We start from the raw sequence: 21,202 nt of genomic DNA on the forward strand, positions 1-21,202 counted from the left end.
CTGCCGATTGGAGCGACGTGACACGGCGGCCATCTTGGTACAGGGCCACTCGCTCCTGCAGCGCATTATGTCTATAGAGGAATGACGTGTTTGCACTATTAAAAAGTGATCATTCATCGCTCAATTGTAATAAAAATAAATAAATAAATAAAATTGCTCAATTGTCAACATACTCACACGGGTTGTTTGTTACAAATTCCAGACAGATAGACAGACAGACAGATAGATAGATAGACACGTTTTTTAACAAATCAAACCGTTTGGAAATTGGTCGAGATTTCAGTGAATAATTCTACTTTGAAACTGTGGAGTACCTCTTACCTGACCTCCATAGATACATGCACTACTGCGTCTGCTAGCCCTGTACCAAGATGGCGGCGCTTTAGGCACGCCTCTCCACGGTCAATGCGGCGTCTACGTACAGTCTACATATATGTCTATGACTTGAAGCATACAACATTGTACCTATAAAAAAGCCACTTACCTAAAGTGCATGACAGATTTCCTGTTGCGCAGATTTATTTGCACTGTCCCTTTAACAAATAACCCGCCCACTCAGCACATGACACGACGAGGAAGTGAATGTAACCTTTTTTAAACCAAAGCGCAGCCTTTCTGCACCATGAAAGTTATTTTATAAAGTATTAGACGTAACAATGTATTTTGTTTGGCAGGCTACAAGAAAGATTATAATGTCGGCGTGAAAAAAACAGTAATGAATAACAAATTACAGTCATTTGTGACGCTGTGATAGTCCAGCAATGTGTTATCAGGGCAAAATGTATACATCGCTCTTGATTTACACTCTTCTGTTGCCTCTTGGACATGCGTCGTTACCTCTCGTTATCAATACGTGGCCATTCAAGAATGCAACAGCTGCAGGTATGCCAAACTGTATTTAACAATGTGTTTTTAAAATACTGTTGAAAGTTTCACTCAGTCCAATCATGTGATGTGATGACCTAGTCCAGAAGTGCCTGCCCACACACCCTCATAAAGAAGTTTACTGACGATTGTTGATTGCTTTGAACACCAATATATCGTTTGTGAATCTGGCTGTTGATTAAACTTAACTGGTGGCCGTTGAACACCTTCACACTGTCATATACAAAAGTGTGCAACATAATATAAGGAAGCAAACCCACTAACGACGCCTACAGTAATAAGAAGAGCCAAGCCACTCGGTAGAGAAGCAGAGACATGCTGCTATTCTTTGATAATGTGTTAAATTCATAACATCCTGTCTTCATCTGCAGAACAGACTGGCAATTTTATGAATGCAGTCATCATCTTGAAGTGGGCACAAGTTGTTTTGTCCACCATTAGATGACTCATCATGCAGCTGCTTGATGCCTTGACATGTTATTTAAGACTGTGCATAGTGGGAAAAACAAATATTAATGTTGGGGCATAATGGTAGATGTATTATCCACGTGCGCAATGAAGGACATAATTGCAATGAAGCTGAAAGGATGAGTTAATTATTTAATTAGAAGATTGGCTAAAAATTAATTAGCATGTATTTGATAATCAAATCAGTAATAGTCTCTCCAGTTTCTGAGATATGAGTCAAAAGACATATGAAGACATCACCTTGACCTTTAGTATACTGTGAAGGGCATTTATTACTATTTCCAAAAAATTAACAACTAGAATTGATAAGCAGATCAACTAAAAATTAAATGTTTAGTTTTAGCACTAGAAATGTGTATTTATGACTGCAAGTTCAAATCTTATCACCAATCATGTTAGCAAAAAGACAGAACTAGAGAGTGTGTATGTGTATATTTAGTGAATCCCTGGCAGGGTCTATAACCACTACTTTTAGGATTTCTTCCTCACACTATTATAAAATGCTTTTTTTTTTTTTTTTTTGCAGCATACTTGTGACTTCAGTGCAGCTTAACTGTAGAAGTGTGTAAGACCGTCAGAGACTTAGATGGGTTTAGGAAATGGGCAGAACCCACTTGGCTTCATAACTGCCATTGCCAGGTCTGCCCTCACTCTATTTCATTTCTAGCAGGATGATACATTGGACATGTTCAAATTGAAACTGAATTTTTTTTTTCAGCATTGCTTGTGACTTATCTGTCAAGTGGATTTCCACCAGGTGCACAGCTCAACATGAAAAAAAAACATGATTGAAATAATGCTCGGAGCATTTCAAGTAACAGATCAGATATTTACCTGATTAAAGTGAACTTAAAAATCTCACCATTGTACATCACTTAATTTCCTTGAATTAGGTTTGAAAATGAAGAGAGTAGCCTGCTATCTGTTCTGTGGGTAGATATTTAAAAGTGTAGATTGTGAGCCATTACTATTGATCCGTCCATGCAGATCTCTTCTCCTTTGGGGGTTTACAGAACCAGCTGACAATAGCAGGCTAATCTCATGCTTCTGCTGCACTTTCTAAGTAGAATAAAGATTGTAATACTGAGTTTGATATATAAAAATATTTAAAAAATCTGGAGACAAGTGCACTTACCAAAGATTGTAGATGAGCCCGAATTTCTAGAAGGGAAGAATCATAAATGCTAAGAGCAGAGATGTGTGGCTAGTAGCCTGCTGAACACCGTGTAATGGTCTGAGAATTTAGTGGCAAGCTGGTGGCAGTGCTACCAGTTGGTCTTTTGATCCCCCATGGGCACTTTAGGGATCAGTGACCAAATGGTTGTCAGCTCCCTGATTATTAGGAATCCATTGTACTGGTCATCTTATGCATCATCTGAACTTTTAATTAATTTTCCTGTATATGTAAATTTGGCAAATGGATATAATTCTTTGCCATTATTAAACCTTAAATAACAGAACACTCCAAGAACAAATGAGTGGGTTGGTAAATCATTATTGTTTTGTTTGTTTGTTTTTTTTTAAATAAGAAAGGATTACTTTTTTTTGAGCCCACATTTAATTAATATTTGTTGCATATTACATGTTACACTTAACCAAGTAATATGGGTTGCAAAATGTGTTTCTCAAACTCATCCTTTCAACATCATATCTAGATTTGCAGTACAGAGTGACCCTTCCCTCTCCTCTAAAATAAACTGCTAAAATGTTTCAAAGAACACAACAGCAGAAGTTAATTGACTGTTGGAGGGTGTTTATTGCTCATAATTGTTGGTACAGCATCTGTTTTGTGGTGTATTACATATTGTATGTTTCACTGTGCTCTATTTTCTATTATAGCATGGAGTGTCCTGCAGGCTGGTGGCTCAGTGTTGGATGCAGTGGAGAAGGGATGTGCCCGCTGTGAAATAGAGCAGTGTGATGGCAGTGTAGGCTATGGCGGGAGCCCAGATGAGTCTGGAGAGACCACACTGGATGCCATGATCATGAATGGGTAAACCACGGATATAAATCGCACAAATACTAAATGACATGGTGAAAATATTTGCAGTAAATAAGCGGGAGAGCTGGATGACATGGAAATAGAAATATTTGTTGTAAGTTGTTATGTTTCCATCCAGCTGTGTAAACCATTACATGCTCAGTTATGTTTCTGCAAATCTTTTGGGACATGCTTAAATCTCAAAGTGCTTTTATTGTGACTTCCATAAAATTGGAAATTATAAGAAAGAAATGGCTGAAAATGTATTTAAGGATGTTTTTTTTGACACATACTGGTAATCAGAAAATGACCTATATCTAATTGAAAATTACTAATTAGACACCTGCGGCTGTCAACATACTGTTTAATTCTTTTAAAGTTGTGTTTATATGCTTGTCTGTGCATCTTTAACATTTACAGGCTTATCTGGTCGACCTTTCCAGAGAGTCTGTCTTCAATAACACACTAATTAAGAGTCTAATTAGGATCTGAAAGGTTCCCAATTATTCATTCCTTAAATGCAAACATTTACACACTTAGAAGTTATCATGGGAGGCAAATGTCAGCTTACAACGACAGACAAATGGCAAGTGGCAAGCTGCTTGTTATTACTCTGTGGGATATTCTTTTTTTTTTACATTTTGCAAAGAAATTATTTTTTAAGGTAAGATAGCCCATGAATACATTATGGGGGAAATGATAGTCTCCAACACAATCCAATATAATGCATAAGAAATCGTTATCACTATCAGACATGTGCCCACTGAGCTCAAGAATTGAAACACCTGTACAGTTTAATGCAATCCAACAGAACTGCGCTGCAATAAATACTGTCTGTGAAAACCTTACAGTATGTTGAATTTTTGATACTGTGTCAGAGAGGAGTTGACTCAATTCTGTGGCAATTCTTGCAGCACTGGGTTTTCCTTTGGTGGATAAATATTAGAAGCAGCTTTCTAAATAATGCAATCCATTACAACACCACCACCACCACAAAATACATCTTAAAACACTATATTACCAATTAGACTCCCGTCTGACAGTGTCAACAATAACATGAACTTAACAGTGAAAGTTCAATTGTATTGTATTGTATTCATTGCAGGCTGTTGCATTAGACTGTATTAACCACGCACAAGATATATTTGTGTTAATAGCCAGTGTATAAACTAATGCATAAATATCACAACCTTCTGACACTATAATGTTCACCTGCATATAATTATGTGGGCTTGACTCATTTGCCTAATTAGCTAATCTAATCTCATTTTTATTTGAAGAATTGTGCTTATTCTTAGATCACTTTTCTACTAAAATCCCTACAAGAAACACTGTTTGCGTCACATCACTAGTCTAATTTGTGTAATCATCTGTTATTACTGATCACTATACCTCATGTTTGACAGAAGGGGTTAGAGGGGTGGAGAGTGTGTCCCCCCTATACTCCATTACAGTTTTATACTGAATTATAAAGGTCATATACTAATAGCTGCTTCTTTATACAGACACTGAGTGTATCCATCAGGAGTGCTCATTCAGTGTATTCTTTGTGAGCAGTAATACAATGGAGGTGGGTGCTGTTGCAGACCTGAGAAGAATCAAGAATGCCATTGGAGTAGCGAGAGCTGTGATGGAGCGCACCGATCAAACACTGCTGGTGGGAGAGTCAGGTATGAGTGGAATAATGTCTACAGGACTATAAATGAGAATGGAAAGAGATAATGTGATGTTTTAAAAATGACATTGTTTATTTCAAACAACATACAGTATGCACACGAGTGCAAAATGTATAGTCTTTACATTAATTCAGTTTAGCAATCAGCAGAAACACTTCTGTAATCAGTAATGCAGAGCCACATTAGTCTAGTCTGAAATGAATGCATTCATTTTTAAGAGGACTACTTAATCTTAACGCAAGGCATTAACGCCAAAGCATTTTAGGCACTTGTGTAATGTGCATTTTTTTAACCACTTCAACAAGCTTTAATCCCTAGATCACTATGCAAGCAGTTATTAATGAACGGATACAGCAGAGCTAAAATGCTATGAACATGCATAAAATGTTCACATAACAGACAAGTGCTTTGAAAAGAAGCACATACTGTACAGTTCAGCTCGACAGACTCAGAGACCAGTTCAAGGTATAAGGGCTTTAGGTTTTTAATGAAAGCAAATAGGTGAGTATAGCACACATCCCTGCAGGTCAATTAAAGGAAACTGAATACCAGCATTGAAACTTTTTATTCTTTTCTCTTGTAGTGTGATGACAAGCTGACAACTTATTTTATCCCAGTGAAACTTCATTAATTTTTCTCTATTCATCCAAACTGAAAGATCATTCCTATAGGAATGGTAAGGTCACTGCTGTTTAATGCAGCAGTGATGTAAGACTTTTCCTCTTTCACAGGCCGGACCCACACGCCTAAGTGAGATGAGATTACCTTTTTGTTTTCTTATAACTCGAGGTCACTGTGGAGCAGAATGTCTAACTTGACCTGAAAGAAGAACTTCTCTTTTTATAGCGTCTTTGTTTGCTGAAAACATGGGCTTCATGGCAGAAGACCTGACTACCAACAAATCTCTGAATATTTTCTCACAGTGGCTGAAGGCTAACTGCCAACCTAATTATCGAAAGGTATGTGTGTATACGAGTGCTTGTTGTTCTTGATTGTGTTGGCTAAAGGTTTGCTGCTACTGAAATTGACAGACATACTGAAGTACTTCATACAAAGTCAGTTTTTGTCTTAGAGGTGATGGCCTACAGGACAGATTTTTTTTCCTGTTCTTTAAACCATCCTGTTGCTCTAGCCAATAATACCTGAAAATCTTGACAAAAACATTTCTTTTTTTTTCAAATTTAAACCATTTTACACTTGGGGCTGCAAGGTAGTCCTTTGCCGATGGCCACCAAGCAGCTTTGCTGCCAAACTTTTTGTTGAATTCCTTTTTCAAAGTCATGTAGAGAATAGCTTAGGAAAAGACACATGAGACCACTTCTACCATCCAAGGTTTTCCCCCAGGTGGTTCAGAGTTACTAACTTCTACAGCTCTTCCTTCCAATAAATAATTTTATTTAACAAGTAGAACACATTTACCAAAATCATTTATTTACAAAGACGGGGAGGCAGAAAAAACATTGAGTAGTTATAACTGGCAAATAGTACAAGACAAACTGTAAACAGGTGAGAATACAAAGTAATCAGTCTCTATACATGCATAACTCTAATAGCCATAAATTGTTTCAAAATACTACAGAAATCAGTAATAACAGTCCTAAACAAAACCATGTCTCTGTGTCCAGCTGGGGTAGAATCTGTAGTAAGGTGTCATTACCCCCCTCTTACATTGTAAAGAAATTATTCGTTTGACAGGCTTTTTTTTTTTTTTTTTTAAATGTTCAGATAGTTGCTGAGGTCAATGGAGAACAACTGCATCTGTATTATTTATAACTAAAGAGAATGTTTTCAAGGGTTTTACCTTCACCTTTATGAAATGGAATAGAACAGACTTTTCGTCATGAATAATGTACATGCACTTTCATAAAGCAGACTAGTTGATCCCAACTTTGCCTGTGGAAAAGTAATGCTGGTACAGATACACATGCTACATGAAAATACTGATGTTTTAACATTTAAGTTGACCTTTTAGGACACTTAGGGTTAGTGCAATAACGTCATCTGAAAACAGACAGATAAGTCTAAATTTTATGAAAGGGTGACAGAACTCAGGTTTTGAGACTGTTCACTGAGACTCAAAATTCAACATTTTTAGCAGGGTTTCATTCACCTGTAACATCAAAGGAGAAGACTGGATGAACTTTTCACACCTCCCTGCAGGTCAATCTGGCACACTCAGGCACTAATAAGAACAGAGAAGAGGCCTTGAGGGATACAGGAAAACCTTTTGTCAAACTACACTGCACTCTGACAGATATTCACTTCCTGTGGACTTTATCTAGAACAAGTTACAATGAATGAGCAGGTACAGTGAGCTGTCTGTGTCTCACTATCTGGTGTTTGACTGTTAAAAGTCCAGTGATTGGAAACGACTGAACAAGACCAACTACTGTTTATTAGGTATCAAACCACTTAGTGACAGTGGCTTTATGTCATTACACCGCAGCAAATCAAAGCAAATACCTGCAGATCAACATGAGTTGGTTATGTGCTATTAACTCACAGGGTAATGGCACCATCCAAAAAAATAATGATGTTTTCTCTCCTGTCAAAAGAATGTGTTTCCAGATCCTTCCAAATCATGTGGACCCTACAAGCCTAGGGCAACGCTGGAACAGAACAAAAGGGCACGGCATGTTAATATGCGCTCTCATGACACCATAGGTAGGCTTTATCCGTTAACACATAACAGTGTGAAGCCAGCTGGCCTCGGGCATTTTATAGTTTAGTATTTTAGCACTTCATTGAAACTGGACAGGGATGAGAGAAGTTCTAACAGCAGAATGTGCCAAAAAGGAGCATGTACAGGCTCACAAAAGCTGCAGTTACCAGGGACTTATCTAAATAAGAAGAGGGTTAATTAATCCTTTTTCATGAAGTCTCTTTTCAAATGTCCCCTTTAATTAAGTCTGAGCTAGACTTACAGAATGTGCTCATCAGTGCCCCTGAAGTAGGTATGGATTTAATGTTTTGCTCTTGAACCACGTCTGGCTGAAAAACGTGATATACGTGATCGCTGTTTAACTTACTGTATTTACTTTGTTTTGCACCAGGCATGATTGCTCTTGATAAAACTGGTCATGTAGCTGCTGGCACATCAACCAACGGGCTGACTCACAAAGTTCCAGGGTATGTAGTCATGTTGTAGCAGTTTTCTTATTTTATATGACAGTTTTAACGACTTTTTCAGCAAGAGAAGTCTGGTAGTAATTATGTAGCCATTGTTTGCATCTCCAAGAGATTTAAGCATGGACTATTTTACAGATGGCGTACTATTGTTTGTTTTTTTTGCTTTTGCTTACTGAAAGCCAGTAAGCAGCGCCTGTGTCTAAATCCTGATTATGCTTGCAGTCGTGTTGGGGACTCTCCTATTGTCGGAGCAGGGGCCTATGCAGACAGCTCAGCTGGTGGTGCTGCCGCTACTGGAGATGGTGACATCATGATGCGCTTCCTACCAAGGTACCTCAGCCATTGGTCCTATTAAATTGAAAATCCTGTCTTTCCTGTGGTGTAATAGTGTGACACTGCACTACTGAATGGAGGAAGATAACAGCGTCAATGGCACAATGTACATAAAACATGCAAAAGGAAGATCAGAAGCCATTGTACCTACATATTGAGCTTTACAGGCACCAGTGGATGTATGCTCCATCAGAACTGCTTGTTGAATTTGGGAACAGTTTTGGAACCCTCCCCCTCTCAAATTTCTAAATTGGGGAATTTCTGTGATTGACTATCCAACATTGACACCAACTTCATGCAGTGATTGCCCATTCATTTCTTCAGTTGTGTGTACAAACTTAATGCCTTCACTATGAACGCCTTCTAAGAGAGACTGTCTGAAAATATGTGCCGTTGCTGCCCCATATTTAAACAATATCGTGACACCCACACACACACACACCCCCCCACCACAGCTGACAGCAGGCGGTGGGGGGATGTGCCTTTTGTGTGGCAGTTCAAAACAGCTATATACAGCTAACATTTCCTCCTTCCAACTTGGTGAGATGTCATGCGCACAAGTAATTTTCTAGCGTAACCTGCCCTTCATTCGTCTCAGTAAAAAGGATCCACCAAAGCATTCACATAATATGAAAGAGGGTCTATTTTTTAATGAGATTTTTTTTTACCAGATTTTTCAAAGGTCATACAAGAAGTGCAACATAAAAGTGACAGTAAAATGTCACTCCAAGTAAGAACACCTTAATCACTGCAACTTTGTAAACACTGAAGTACCTCCAGATTACATCCACTTCATGGTTTCTTCTACAGTGGAAAATGTGTATAAAAACTGTTCTTTAAAATAGCTTTCCCTGAGACATGTTGACTGGATCCTAACTCTTTTGTGCACCCCAAAAAAGGGTTTATTTCCCACCCACCTTTTTTGAGTAATAGGGATGCTGTGTCTTTTCCTTGACAGAAGCATTGTGCTTATAGATTCAGAAAATACAGGTGACACCTGTGGATTTTAAACAGCCAATTTCTGATGTGAGCCTCTCGCTCCAAGTGCAACAATAGTTAAGAAGTGTGGAGGCGTGACTACATTGCCCCAAAACTGTCATTTGTACATTCCAGAAAAGAGGCTCTATGTCAGTAAAGTCTGTTTGTGAGGATATGAAAGACTCAGAAGGTTTTTTTTTAAAGATTTATTTATTCAGGATCATTTGCTGAGTAGACACTTTTTTTCCCTTTAAATTGTACTTGGTTTTTACATTCATAGTCACACAAAGCCACACCAGAGACTTGGCTATTCCAACTGCAGTTTCCTGATTCATTTTGTAGGAGTTGAAGATTTCAGGAAGACCTTGTTAATAGTTGTACAGTATGTGTTAATTTTTCAGACTCTTATGTTTTTTTTTCCATCAGTCCTGTGACTGTCACTGTCAAAATGTGGAAGTAACACATCATAAACAGCAATGGACTGTTTTTAAAAAAGCATCTGTCATGTTATTTTGGTATGTTCTTAAATACTGTAACCACATGCCCAGAATCTTTCCTTTACAGAGACTGCTTGATATCTTGTGTGAGAAAAATACACATTAATATAGTACATCATCTGTCTGAGTGAGTGAGTGTTCCTACATATTTTCCTGTTTAAAATCCCATCCTTTGAGAGTCAATTTTAGGAAATTACAGATGTGTCACTCATTGTTCCACACATTTGACCTGAAGCTGATGGAGTTAATAGCACCCTGTGTCTTTGTTTCTGTAAAGCAAATAATGTGCATAGCGCTGATAGTAAATTACTATGATCTCTCACCATTTGCTGGATTTATGCACTTGTTAACACCTGAGAAGATGTGTCGTAACGGCCTCTTATACTTTCCACTCATGCATACCAAAGTCAGGATGGAAATATTACTTCTTTTTTTTTTTTTAAGATCATATTTAATCAGTGTTTTGAACATTTGTTAATCTAATATAATCTCATCACATCCTTGTCATTATCCTGGTTGGTGGTCTTAACAGCACTGGTTAGTTTGCCTCATGTGTACTGCATGTAATCCTGCCAACAGTTACTTGGCTGTGGAGCTGATGAGGACTGGGGCAGATCCCTCAGCAGCCTGTAAGACGGCCATTTCCAGAATCAAGAGGCATTACTCCGAGTTCTTTGGGGCGATCATCTGCGCTAACACAACAGGCCATTATGGTGAGTGTTTGGATTCACATATACAGACGCTGCAGTTAATGCCAAAAAGTACTAAGACGCAAACAAACACTAAACATTTACTCCAGAAATGTAGAAAGACAATGTATACTCACATACATTTCCCTCTACAAACACAATTCTTGTTTCCACATCAAAATATACTGTTTACTTTACATGGCGTGCAATGAAAAATAGCTCACAATGTCTAATGAGTAATCAAACACAGTGGCATCAAAATGTCAGCAATCTTTATACGTGGATCACATTAATAACAGTACTAAATTGGACCTTAATGAAATGGAAGTAGAAGTTTTGTTTCACCTGTAACATCTTTTTTTCTTCTCTTTAATCTACAAAGGTGCGGCTTGTAACAAAGTCGATGGCTTCTCCCAGTTCCACTTCATGGTGTCAAACCCAGAGTCAGACACTCCACTCCTGAAATCTGTGGACTGCTTTTAAATTGATAATGATAGTATGCTATATTTTTTTATACCAATGATTGTTGTTTTAACCCATAAATAAATTGTTTAATTGCATTTTTTGACTTGTTTAGATTTTTTATTACATTTATCACAAGGCTTCCTCATGATCATTTTAAAAGATGGAGACAAATAAGATATTACAAATCAAAAGCAGACACTTGATCAAATCAAATCTCTTTTTCTTTATATGAACATTTAGGGATCAGGGTTTCTTTTAGAAATAATGTATTGCTAAACACATGGACATTTTAACAGCCAGGCAGGTTTGATATACCCGGTCCGTTCTCTGCCCACTGGAAAAAGTCACACTGTTTACCCTTTTTAAAGCCGCAGGTGTAGAAATTCCGGCCGTTGTTGGGTCCTAGTTTCAGGACCGTCCTCATTAAACATCGTTTCCCATGGTGACAAGAAGGGAAGCTTAAGTCAGCCCACTGCAACAGAATAAAAGGTTAGCTGTAAACTTTTACTTTAGCCATTTAAATTGGATGCACAAACATTTGTACAACGTTTGTAGATAAAACCAAAGATACTTCAAAAAAAAAAAACTGTTATTTTCGATGCCACACAATGTCATGGAGATTAGTTGTTTTCCATTTTCACCTCAAAGAAGTTACACTTCGTCTCTCTGGGAAGTGAGCAGGAATAGAACTGTCGTCCCTTATTCTCTCCCTCCTTGTGGACCACTCTGAGGACAGCTGGACGACGATGGGATTCACAACAAGGGGCACTGGGACTGGAAGAAATGGAGGAGCTGCTGCTTGTCGTTTCTGTTTTGTGCATACTGATAGAAATGAAGAGATAGTCTTATTACTTTGAAATGAATTGAAAATAAAACAAAAGAATACCTGTCACATCAACCTTTATTAGTGAGCAAACAGCCTCTCTTCAACCACATGTTGTGATGGTAATAATCAGATTTGCATAGTAGCCTACCATTCATCAATCTGAACCTTTTTAACAATGCTGCATTAAACAATCCACAGTCAGATGTTTTGTTTTATTCCACTTAGCTCCCTGAGGTTGCAAAAAACTTCTCTTATTATAAACTTATTCATGAAGAGCCAAAACGAGAGAGTCACTCACCCTGAATTGGGGGTTCCATTTTGAGCATTGTTACTGGGAAAGGGGCTGTGATCAATTCTCATTTTCTTGGATGGGTGACTGTAGGAGGCCAGTGATTCCCCATTGGAGAGCTCAGCACTTTGCTTCTGCCAGCCACCAGAGGCATAATTGGGGCTTGTTGTCCCTTGGCAGACGTTGTATTTATATAAACTTCGCTCTGCCGCCAAGGAATTCAAATGACTGCCAGCTAGAGAGAGTGGGGACTTTACACGCTTTGGCTTCTTGCTCAAGTCAGAGAAAACAAGGGTTGAAGTCCCAAACGCAGACCTCCAGTTGACTTTCAGCTCCTCTTGTGGTTTCTTAAAGGCAGTGCAGGGGTATTTCATCAAATCAGCAGTGAAGGGAGATGCTTCAGTGCTAATGTTGTCTTTGTGGACTGTGGAGATAGAGCCAGAGTGAGGAACTGAGAAACTCATGTTCAGCAGCTTTAGTTTAATCTGATGCACTGGCTGTACACGTTTGTTTTTAGCTTTAAGGGTTTATCTTGCCATAAAATTTACTAGTAAGCAGTTGTGCTGTGTCGTCAAATAACATTTTAACAATCATGTGCTGATGAAACGCTTCTGTGAAATAACACCCTTCTGCCTGATTTCAGTCGTTAGATGAGGGCTATGAATAAATATTGCACTCCCTGCCTTTGACAGCTACCATTAATGTGCCCCTGACAATGCACTTAACCCCCAACTGTTTTACTGGAGCTGTTGAGTGGACAACAGTTGAAGATAGAAAGATAATTATAAAAATACAAATCAGGGTATTACTGGAAAAAAGGTTTTGGAAGTTTGGAGAATTAAATGTCCTTTATCCACTGACACAGATTTTAAAGTACTAGTTCAACCAAAAATGCAACCTTTGTCATAACCTATACTCATGTCTGATAAAAAACAATTAAAAAAATAAAATCTGGTTTGTAGATACGTATGTCCAGTGGACACATAATTACTCCCATTTGAGCTTCTCTGGACAATAGCTTCAAACTGCAGATGATGTCAAATAAATGTAGAAGTACTCCTCAGAAGTAAAAGACTGGAGTTAGAATATAATCTGAATAAACACTTTAAGGTTGACATATGACATACAGTATGTCAGAAATATGAATTTATCCATGCTTGAAAAACTTACATCACCTAAATGAATCTTGGGTAAATTAGGGTCTAGGTTGATACTCACACAGCTATCATTAAAATGTGATTTATTTGAAATTTGGCAACGTGATCCTAAGACAATCAGAAACATTGAAAAAAAAAAAACATTCAACTGTTTGACAGTTGCAAAAGATACATTTCTCAACACTAGTTCACTGCTGCCATAATGTGTCTCAAGATAGATGGAGAGAAATGGCCGACTGACATATATGCTCATTACTTACATAGCAACATAACAAACACACAACTGAAGGGCAGTCAGCTTGTCTGCAGTGTCACTTAAACAGCAATGGGGGTTTTGGTGCCTTGTTCAGACATACTAAAGTGTGTATGGCAAACAGTACATGGGGTCATTCAGCGTAACAACAAAACTATTATTTTATCTCTTACTAACAAGGGCGTTCTGCTGCTGCATTCAATACAGTGACTATGAGGACGGAACATTTCACTCACCCTCAGGTCTGGGAGTGAAACAGGCATCACAGGCTTTTGCTGCTGGCAGGTTGATTAGTGTGCAGAGTTGACAGGCCCAGTCCTCTTCCTCCCTCTTAGCCACATTGTCATTGGTTCCCTCATTGTATGCCCAGCCAATCAGACTGTTCCTTTTGGGGAGTGTACTGGATTTGTGGAAAAAACAACAGTGACAAGCGTGAACTTCATAAACCTTTGTTGCTAAAATTGGATTACTACTTATTAAAGCATGTGCACTGCAGCAGAAATAATTTTACCATGTAAAAACTAATTTCATTGATCTCTAGTTTTTACACACACACACACACACACACACACACACACACACACACACACACACACACACACACACACACACACACACACACACACACACACACACACACACACACACACACACACACACAGTTAGCACTTTTTTTTAAACACTTGGCAGACTTGTAGCCTTTTTCCTATCAATGAGGGTAGACTTACATTTTTTAATGTTTTGTCTACCCCATTTTTATTAATAAGGCTAGACTAAATATTATTAATCTTTGAGTGTAACACAAAAAAATTAAACAGCAGCACAAACTAAAGCCTCCAAAATGACAATTAAGTTGAATCAGAACCCTTTTTGTAACTTTCTGTTCTGTAAAAACAAACACTTCATATAAACTTGAGGAAGGTAGGGTTTATTGCAGGAATATTTTATTAGACTCCACTGCACTATTATTTTTTACTTGAAGTATATAAACCTAGTGTGATTCTATTTATGTAAAATTACTCTTCCACATCAGCCGATGTGATAAATTAGTATGTCATTGTATTACAGTTAAGTTATTTAGCCAATATATCCAGAATCATTTACAGTGTGTGCAAATATAAACTGTTCTTAATGACTTCTGTTACATGCAGTTAGTCACAGTAATTGCACATTAAAAATAAGTAATATAAATTATTCAACTATTATTGTACCTGATTAGAGAAAATGGAAAACAGAAAATTTAAACTAGATAAAGATTTGCAGTTCAAGCTATAGCTGAAGATAAGTGAAGGCAATGTGGTTCATTTAATTGCTCCAAGCATGCATGTTAGTGCTTTGACATAAAGCTAGACTATGTTTGACAAGAAGGCAAATCTGTAATGCCAACAGTCATGGAGGAGGAAAGTAGGGGCGGCTCTCAGGAAACTTTCCTCACAGATTGCTTTATCAGCTGTGTAATGCGTTGTAAGGGCTTTAGGCTCTAACCCCCTCACAAAGCTTTGCTCAAACACGAACCAGGAGGTGTTGAGCCTGTGCCCTGTCTGGCAAACACAACCTTATATGCGCATTAATTTCCCCCCATAACACTTCCCACTCCCTGCCAAGCCCATCTGCCTGCAAAGATGGCCTCTCGAAATGTGTAACGTATTATCTAAAAAGCTTCCTAACTTTCCACAATGACTAGGTTTTGAAAAATGACACCTGGCTGATCTGTGTTGTTTTTTGATCTCTACAGGTATTAAATATTAAAATGTATTATGAGCAGACAAAAAAGTGGTATTGCAAGAAATATTTTAGGTTTTATCCTATATATAAAACATGTTTTAATTAGAAATAAACAAACAATTAAGCATTATCTGATTAATTGAAGATTAAATTAAATACTGAACTGTGATACACTTACTGCATTCACTTTCCAGGCATGGTATGAAGTGTCTTATCCTTTAATCTAACTACAGGTACTGAAAACATAACTGGTTTCAAACATTTTTTTGAACAATACCAACCTTCATGGGACCACTCCTTATAAGAATGCAACACAGTACCTATTCAGTCAAAGTGCCAAAGGTCTACGAGGGTTTCTACCTGACGTCAACCCCGCTGGGATCTCCCTTCTGACAGCGCTCACAGAAGTAAGTCATCCTGCTGTTGTCTCCAAGACGACAGGCTGTGATGACATGAAAGCACTGGCAGCACTGGGGACGCTTGTAGACTTTGTAATGTTTGTAGAGAGGGGAGCCAGATTTGCGACACTGATAAGAGACAAGGAGGGCAGACAAGAGTGAATATAAAGATGAGGATAAAGAGAACAAGAAAAAAAAACATTCACCTTGCTTTACTTGCCAATTATGCATGTAGGGAGAGGAACATTTGATTTATCTATTCTCTAGGCAGTGAGACTCTGACTTTTACTTAATATAGGACTTTAAGTTAATCCATTACTGCAAGTCTACATGATCGAGGTGTTAGCTAAACAACAACGTACATGTGCATCTGTCTTTATATACACAAACAGATATTTAATATCAATATGTGTGTGTTGCTTTTCATATACGAATGTCTAACCTTGTAAAACAGAAGAGTGAAATCACGCGTCATCTTCACCAAGTGGTGGATGTGTTGATCTGTCAGCTGCTGAACCTGAGAAAAGAAGCAGCACTTAGTTACACTTCACAGCCAGACAGTAAAGTAAACCATATTTGTATAGCCTTTCACTTCAAAATAGAGATTAAAAGTGCTTCACAGTTCAGCAAATCAATAATACAAGCGTATACACAATAAATAAAAAAATACCAGACAACAATGGAAAAAACTGGATTTAAAATGATGCAACAGAGACAAATTCTATATAATATATTCCCTAGACTTGCAGCTCATGCAGAAATGACCTGACTCTGATTCAGGCAGTTTAAGAAAGATCTAAAGCACACACCACTTGTAGCTCTTTCAGGACACCTAAGGGCTCAACAATGGAGGAGAAGCTCATAAAGATTCAGTGGTCCCAGAAGAAGAAGGGGCCAAAAGTCCGAGATTAATGTTTTGGTTCAGTGTGCTATATTCTTGTACCCCATCTAATGCTCTCTAAAGGGGGCAGACATCTTATCAGACCTGGTAGTAGTTGAAAAATTGAAGTACTCATACTGCAAAAAGTCTCTTACTAGCAGTGGATAAGTCTATAGTTTGCCTTATAAAAAGATTCCTCTAGAGCAATGAAATACATCCCATCTCTCACATTTTTTTCATGCTATATAATTTCCAGAGCAGTTGTAAAACCCCTAATTTGAGTCTCAATTAAGACTGCATGGATTTATAGAAATTCAATTCAACGACTGAAACAAAGGAAAGAAAGATTTGTGCTGCAATGCGCTTGTTTGTCTTTTCCCTATTTCTCCTCCTCATTGTAATGCATCACTCAATAATACAAGGGTTTAAACTTTTTTTCCATTTGTGAAGGTTGTCTTGCATTTTTACCCTCTTTTCTCTTCCTCTGCTGAACACAATCCATCATCTTTTCCATACCTTCACGGCTGGGTGAAGGCCCGAGTCAAACAGGGCTTCGTTTTTAATGATGTTGCCAACTCCCGGCATAACGGCCTGATCTAGGAGAACGTCACAAAGCATCCTGCTACTTTGGCTCCTCACTGCCTCCTCAGAACGGGGGAAGCTGAACTTGGAAGAGCACACATCCAGACTCTGCATAGCTCTCACCCTCTGCTCACAGTCCTCTGTCAACCTGCAAGCACACAGTTTTTTAGTACTGAGGAGAATTTAGAAACATATGCCTGCTGTTACTACAAGTGCGCCACAAGGTCATCTGGGACACTTGAGAGGTTATACATTTCAAATTGTTCCATTCATATATTCTGTTTCGGTTTGTGTGATGAGATGGAACCAGCATAGGTGACATTTCCCGTCAACAGAAATAAATATCTGTCTGGCTACTGAACATCACATCTGGACCTTGCAGTCAATGATCTTGACAAATATTGAGCCAAAAAGGCTGTGTTTGTCATGCAACAATAGCCACTGTCTTCAGACACAGCCTAATGTAGGACATATTCACTGAATGGGACTTGCACCCTAAGGTGAACTTCTGTCACCTCAATCTATCTCGGCTATGCTGGTGTTCCCCTTACCTTATTTCCGCAGTGCTGTCAAAGAAGCTCACAATGTCGTTAGTCAGGTGGATTTCCAGCACTGGGATTGAGCCATTCCTATCCTTCCTCTCAGCAGGGTTTATTCGCATTGATCCATTCATACCAAAGTGGACTCTAAAGGATGTGAGGTGGAAAGAAAGAAAAGACAAATTCCACATAAAGATAGCATGTCTCAATTCATATAGGACTTGACAAAAAAAAGAAAGAAAAAAAGAGTTAAAGGGTGACCTGGTAGTTTGAGGCACCATTGTGTAAAAGAAATGTCACAGACTCTATCTTAGCAGGCACTCCCAGGCATTACCTGCTTGCTCATGACAATTCAGCTATATATCCATTTATGTTATGGGCTGACTGATTTTATTTAATGATTCAAAAAAACTCTCTACTTCTTTAAGTTTGGGGGTATGACAATATATGCTGTGATATAAACTTGTCAACCGTTACAGATTATGCAGCGGTAGCGGAGTGGAAGTGTGTTGATTTGTCAGGTCTTTAATTCACTGGATTAGCCCAAAGCAGATATTGCTGTCTGGTTATTCTATTCATGCATAGTTTCCCAGCAAGTTTCATGCATCATTGATATTCTAATAAAAATTACTCGTGAAAAGATAGAGAATTGTGTCTCTATGTATGCCATCCATTTATATAAAAAACATGTCTAAAAACATGGCTAATGGCTTGTTTCTATTATGACACTTCAACATACAGCAAACAGCAAACACACAAACACCACCAATACAAATATAACATTACATTACTAGGCTAAAGGTTTTTCTTAAATGAGCAGATTTAAATATTATATCTGCAAATGAAAGGCTTAAATGTTAATAGGTCACATTCATTATTTTGATAGAAACTGTGAACATATATTTTGTTTTTACATAAATGTAATTGAGGATAGAGTCACAAATGTTTATAGCTGTGGTAGCACCCATTTTGGTCTATTTGTAGGTGAGTAATACTAAAACCTTGTCAACTGTTGACAGATTTTGGAAGACTGAGATTCATGTTATTAAAATGTGTGACCCTGTTAAACACCATGGAGGCAACATAGCTAGATAGATGCTTTATGGTCATTGCACATTTCTATACAACAAAACTTTCTTTGAGAGCAGTCCTTATCACAACAGCATAAAATAAAAAACATAAATAAAAGGGATAAGCATTAATAAATGTTTGCTATCAGCTATCAAAACCAGGTAACTTCTGATAAAGCATGTTTTAAAAAAAAAGAAAGATCTGTAGCAATACTTAAGTTTATATTTACTAAGCTAGATGTTCAGGATTAGGTTCACAATTTTTCAAGTCTGCGTTAATACCACAGTCACCAGTCCATATGTGCACTGGAGTAGGTTTCCCTCGCTGTAATCGTTCTGCATATTTATTCTGGCTATTAAAAGATCCCCATCAAATGTGTTTTCAATGTAAATGATGCCAAAATCCACAATGTGTCCACACAGACACTGTGTGCAAAAATCAATTTAGCTAAAAGTTTATCTATAGCTTATACAAAGCTTTAGCTGTCCAAATGAGTCAAATCAAGTAGATATCTTTCAACATTTCAGTCTTTTCAGTGCTACAGTCCCTCTTTTTGTGACTATACTTCAAAGGCAGCTCAACAGGGGGACTGTCCAAGGGAACACAAAGAGGGTGCTGTAAGACTGTAAATGTGGCAGATATACACTTAATATTGACTAACTCAGACTGCTGAAGCCTCATATAAGCTTCAGATCAATTTTAAGTGCATTATTACACAGTATGACTGTGTGGACACACAGGATTATGTCCCCCATTAGCTGGCGCTTAAATGGGGCTTCAGCAGTGTGAGTTAGTTATCAAGTGGATATCTGCCACATTAACACTCTTTTTAGCACCAAATTCTCTTTTTGTGTTTCTCCATTGAGCTGTGGTGAATTAAAAGAGGGACTTTGGCACTAAAAAAGACTGAAAACATTAAAAGATATCTACTTGATATGACTAATTTGGACGCTAAAAGTTCATATTAGCTTTATAAATCTTTAAATACATTTTTGCACAGAAGGAGGACTGTGTGGATTTCATGCCCAATCACTTCCATTGTACATGCATTATGAAGGGATCTTTTAATTGTCAGTATGAACAGGAGGAATGATTATTGTAAGAAAAACCAGTTTAAATGTTCATTTGGGAAACCTGGCTGTTGTTTTTAAGACAGACGTGATGTGTGAACTGAAATCAGTGTCTGGCTGTACAGTCTGTATTACCTCAAAGCTCTTGAGCCAAAGTACATGAAGAGCTCCTTCCCCAAGGTTTCAACACCAGTGTACGGACAGCCACACAAGCTCTGAAAGGCATTTCCCTCCGAGTTGTTTCTCTGTAAATACACCCAAGCTGGTTAATATGAGCGTGCAGCAGCAAACCCGCAGCTTGTTAAAATTACTTTGAAGTCTCAGTCACAAAAAAATAGTTCAAGTTTTCATAAGTTAGGCTTGTTTTTGTAGACACTGACAGCTAACTCTAGCTAGTGATTAACAAGCTATTTTTTTTTATTGCGTACATCAACGTGACATAACAACATACCGTCAAGCTTCCTCTGATGTCTCTCATTTTCTGTCCTTTGTGGACTTTTGAGCGGATTTTCTCGCCGTTTAATGTACACCCAGGACCTTCAACCATCTTAGAGGTAAGATTTATTTTAAACTATTAAATAGAAATCTTCACTGCAGCAGAACAATAGCTAACTCAATGAAGTTTGTTTTGGTTCTGTTTCCCCGCCACCGACGTTCAATTTGGAGCATGCGTGGTAAGGTTTGTATCCGGAAATAGGCGTTACACAAGCATGGGGCATGGAGTAGGTTAAAGGTGCATTAACCTATTTATCTTACCTAGAAAATGGTCTGTACTGCAACCAGGATTGGAAGGGTACTTTGGAATAGGAATAGGTTACAGATAACTATTACCCTATTTAAAATGTAATAAATACTGTAACTAATTCAATTACTTAATCAAAGTAATGTAACATATTACTTTTCTAATTTTCATTAATTAAGCCCACCAAAATCTAAGTTCAGGTATTTTTCATGGATACTGACATGATGTATAAGGTAGATCATTTCTTATCATGCAAGATGTATCTGTTATTTGAATATGTATTGATTAGTAGTAATAAATAAATATATTTTATGAAAAAAGTAAAAAGTTTGGCATGGGCTTAATTGGTACTGTTTGCTCCAAATAAGTACACGTCATACACAATATTAAAAACATATTGTTTTCAAAGATTTAAAAACAGCAATATTCAGTAACATGTTGAATTCCTTTTTTTTAATGAGGAAACCTTCCTCCTGAGCAAAATCTTAAAGGTCTGGCTTCAGATATAACCCCCTTTTTAATCATCAACATTTTCATAAGTAATTTAATTAACGTCTTTACATGTAACT

The 21,202-nt window shown here is 37.8% G+C and overlaps 2 protein-coding genes across 2 annotated transcripts; one reads left to right on the plus strand and one right to left on the minus strand.

The window, feature by feature from the left end:
- Positions 1–567: 567 nt before the first annotated feature.
- aga (aspartylglucosaminidase) lies at positions 568–11,254 on the plus strand. Its single transcript, XM_053324085.1, has 9 exons — positions 568–882; positions 3,193–3,346; positions 4,892–5,004; positions 5,857–5,969; positions 7,566–7,674; positions 8,064–8,139; positions 8,362–8,469; positions 10,527–10,660; positions 11,019–11,254. The coding sequence occupies exons 1-9, from the start codon at positions 762–764 to the stop codon at positions 11,117–11,119; spliced, it is 1,029 nt and encodes a 342-aa protein (XP_053180060.1). The 5' UTR covers positions 568–761; the 3' UTR covers positions 11,120–11,254.
- An 87-nt stretch (positions 11,255–11,341) lies between these two features.
- On the minus strand, positions 11,342–20,438 carry neil3 (nei-like DNA glycosylase 3). The gene is made up of 10 exons (XM_053324082.1): positions 20,343–20,438; positions 20,027–20,136; positions 17,763–17,897; positions 17,146–17,359; positions 16,192–16,266; positions 15,712–15,878; positions 13,863–14,026; positions 12,226–12,640; positions 11,743–11,923; positions 11,342–11,573 (listed from the first exon to the last, which is right to left on the minus strand). Exons 1-10 carry the CDS (start codon positions 20,436–20,438, stop codon positions 11,391–11,393), a joined length of 1,740 nt encoding a protein of 579 aa, XP_053180057.1. The 3' UTR covers positions 11,342–11,390.
- Between the last annotated feature and the right edge of the window lie 764 nt (positions 20,439–21,202).

This window comes from Scomber japonicus, chromosome 8 (genome assembly GCF_027409825.1).
Source record: "Scomber japonicus isolate fScoJap1 chromosome 8, fScoJap1.pri, whole genome shotgun sequence".
Lineage (NCBI taxonomy): Eukaryota > Metazoa > Chordata > Actinopteri > Scombriformes > Scombridae > Scomber > Scomber japonicus.